This window comes from Cyprinodon variegatus, unplaced genomic scaffold, assembly GCF_000732505.1.
Source record: "Cyprinodon variegatus isolate N-32 unplaced genomic scaffold, C_variegatus-1.0 Scaffold2005, whole genome shotgun sequence".
Classification (NCBI taxonomy): domain Eukaryota; kingdom Metazoa; phylum Chordata; class Actinopteri; order Cyprinodontiformes; family Cyprinodontidae; genus Cyprinodon; species Cyprinodon variegatus.
The window spans coordinates 19617-22897 of record NW_015152458.1 but is presented as its reverse complement, the minus strand read 5'-3'; the positions used below and the strand labels follow the sequence as shown (position 1 = coordinate 22897).

The following is a 3281-nucleotide window of genomic DNA, read 5'->3' as shown; positions in this document are numbered from 1 at the left end:
ATGGACTTTGATGGACTCTGATGGACTGATGGACTCTGATGGACTGATGGACTTTGATGGACTCTGATGGACTGATGGACTCTGATGGACTGATGGACTTTGATGGACTCTGATGGACTGATGGACTCTGATGGACTTGGTTAACTTTAGATGGATGACTCAGCTCCTCTGATGCGGTTTCAGCTCCTAGTCCTTCTGAGGACAGTCTGCTTCAGTTTAGCCCGGGACATGTTGGCTTCCTGTTGAAACAATTCAAGCAAAAAACAAAAGGAGAATTAAGACGTTAAAATCTTTGATCTGTCTTCACTCCTTTGGTCATAACATGTAGATGGAGCAGCTGATGGTTTAAACTAGAGCTGAACTCAGGATCATCCAGCCAAAGGACTTAGTCAGATCTTTAAGGGGACATTTCCTGGCAGATTAAGGGGGAACTAAGGAGAGCAGCAACAGAGACAGTAGGTCTGCTACAGTATAGATTAGGTTGAATAGATCTATGGCTTCCTGTCAGACACTTCCCCCAGCATCGTGAGAACATTGGAGCTGGCAGCAATCTGCCGTCCTGGTTTGCTTCTACATTTTGGGCTTAGCTCCTTTATAACTCAATGACTGCCTTCTAAACCAGCTAATGCTGCTGAGAACCGAGCAGATGGACCCAGTTTTTAGGGCAAGAGAGACTGTGGGAAAGTTCAAAACGTTTATTAGCACAAACATAACAAACAGAAGTGCAGAGCGGGGGATCAGGGGACAGCAGCGACTCGGGGGGGCACCGCCAAACCACTGACACTCTGGTTTAACAGTTAGGGTTAGTGAGACTGGGAGGAAGGCAGGATCTAGCTGATGGACTGCCAATGAGCTGCGGTGCAGAGCCGCCCAGAGTGTCCCTGATGCAGCAGCCCCAGGGAGAAGGCAGGAATCCTGGCCAGGTCAGGGAAAACAGATCAGAACAGGACAGTTCTGGGATCCAGGAGTCCATAGACCCACCTGGGGTTCTGATCTGGACAGGAACAGATCCAGGGTTCCAGGAATCCATGGAATGTTAGGGGAGGTTCAGAGCTCCATGAGTCCAGCAGCCAGCTCAGACAGACAGGCTCAGTGGCTGAGGGACAGAGATAAGACATGTTACCAGGAGAACTGCAGAACTTTAAACTGGACTCCCCCAAGAGCCAGGCCTACGGGACTTAAACCCCCCCATGGAGGACAGACTAGAGGGGGGAGTGGGGGGGGGGGTTATGTCGTTCTGGGGCTCTGACTGTTATTGTTGTTCTGTTTCAGGCCTGAGGGGGGCACTGCTCCTCCCAACGGACTTCTACTTTGAACTCTCCCTGGATTGTGATGACACCCTGTCTGAAGGAGATGTGGAGGAGCCTAAGTTGAGGACAGAAAATGAGAAAGCTAATGAACTTCCTGTGTGACTGACTGCTCCCCATCATGTCCTCCACCTGCTGGCTCAAAGGACTCTTCATCCTCCTCATCATCTTACTGCCTCTCTGCTCCTCCCAAGTCAGCAGTCCGTTTGACAGCTGCAGCTCTCCGTCGGCCTCGGAGGCACGGCGAGGATGGCAGTTCCTCCCATGTCAGCCACCTTCCACCAACATGAAGGAGTTCATGCAGATCAGGGTGGATCCTCCTGGGATCACCTGTGGAAACCCACCTGAAAGGTTCTGCACATTGGTCAGTGTGATTATCACATACCTCACCTGTACTGTTTGTCCACAGCAGAGTGTCTGACTGCCCTGGCTGTTGGCTGTCCACCGAGTCAATCAGAGAGACAGCCTGGGTGAGCCAGTCTGCTTTATCTAACACAATTCAATTCAGTTTATTTCTATAGCGCCAATGCAATCCCTCACACTAAGCATGCTTGTAGCGACAGTGGAGAGGAAAAACTCCCTTTTAACAGGAAGAAACCTCCAGCAGTGTGAGCGGCCATCTGCTGAGGCCCACTGGGGTTTAAGGAGACAGAAGCAGACATAGAAAAAACGGTTTCTTAAGCAGAGGTTTAATTCCAGCAACCTTAAAAGCTTTAGGTACATATCCCTGTAACAGAGATAGATTAATCACATCTAGAATGGAGGAGGAGATCAAAGGGAATACCTCCTTAAATAACCTGGTTGGAACTGGATCTAACATCCCAGTTGAAGGCTTAGATGAAGACAATAGTTTTGCTAACTCTGAAAGTTCAACTGGATCAGAGCAGTCTAAACCCGGTTCAGATTCCATGACTACCTCAGATGCTGCCCCCCCCCCTCCAGAGATAAACCAAACACACCTCTGGATGGTTTCGCCGATAAAACCGACCCCTATCAGGAACCTCCACTGATATGCTAAACAGGGAAGGTCTAACCTAAATCTAGAATCTATGTCCTTCACGGGTCGAACGCTGTCCAGCAACACCTCAGCTCCGGATTTGAACCAGAGACCTTCTACCATTGATGGGCAATGGGATAAAACTGAGATCCTGGCCTGGTTGATGGGACAGGTGTTGTGAATGAAACGGTGCCCAGCTTGAAAGAGCTCCTGTGTGACATTTCAATTAGTGGAAAAAATTACAGAGGGGAATATAAAAATATTTTATTAACCAAAACTTTCACGACCCCCATGCAGTACCTCAGTTGACCCGCTAGGGGTCGCGGACCACCTGTTGAAGACCTCCGGTCTAGAAGGTAAACAATCCGATGCATCTTCCTCTGTTTGAATAGAATTTGCATTGAATTAAAAATCAGAAGAAGAAAGTAGAAAAAAGTCACCCAGTGAGCCTCTGCAGGGCCAGGAGCCACGGTTTGGACACTGCAGAGGGTCCATGTGTCCTCCTTGCTGTCCAATGGTCCCCTTTGGAACATACATCAATAATGTTTTAAAAAAAGAATTTAAATAATAAATTCAATTGTAAATAACTGATTGCAAATGGCAGGAAGGGGTCCAACGCTTCAGCTCAGTGGGTCTGCCTTCATTTAATCCATCATTTTCAACATTTTTAGGAAACTTAATGACATTTTATGGAGACTCGCCACTCAGAAAACAAAGACGGCATCTTTAGGCAGAGACTAAAACATCTCAGAGAAAAAAGAAACATGATATGAACTATGCCTTGAAGGAGTCACACCTCCCAGACTGAAATCTGCTGTTTCTGTCATATAAAATATTCTAGACAGGTTGGTTAGTTGTTAGAGCTGGTTAGTTAGACTGTGATGTTTTTTAGAGGATCATTAGTTAGACTCGGATGGTTGTTGGAGGATAGTTAGTTGGAGGTTAATTTGTTTGACTGGCCTAGTTTTTTTGAGGAT

General features: G+C 47.3%; 1 protein-coding gene across 1 annotated transcript in view; it reads left to right on the top strand.

Annotated features, from left to right (window-relative positions):
* The window catches only part of LOC107105013 (netrin-G2-like), an 18613-nt gene that overhangs the window by 2038 nt on the left and 13294 nt on the right, over window positions 1-3281 (top strand). The window contains exon 2 of the mRNA XM_015405130.1: window positions 1273-1671. Coding sequence (XP_015260616.1) covers window positions 1429-1671 — 243 coding nt within the window. The 5' untranslated portion in view covers window positions 1273-1428. The remainder of the gene's footprint in view (window positions 1-1272; window positions 1672-3281) is intronic.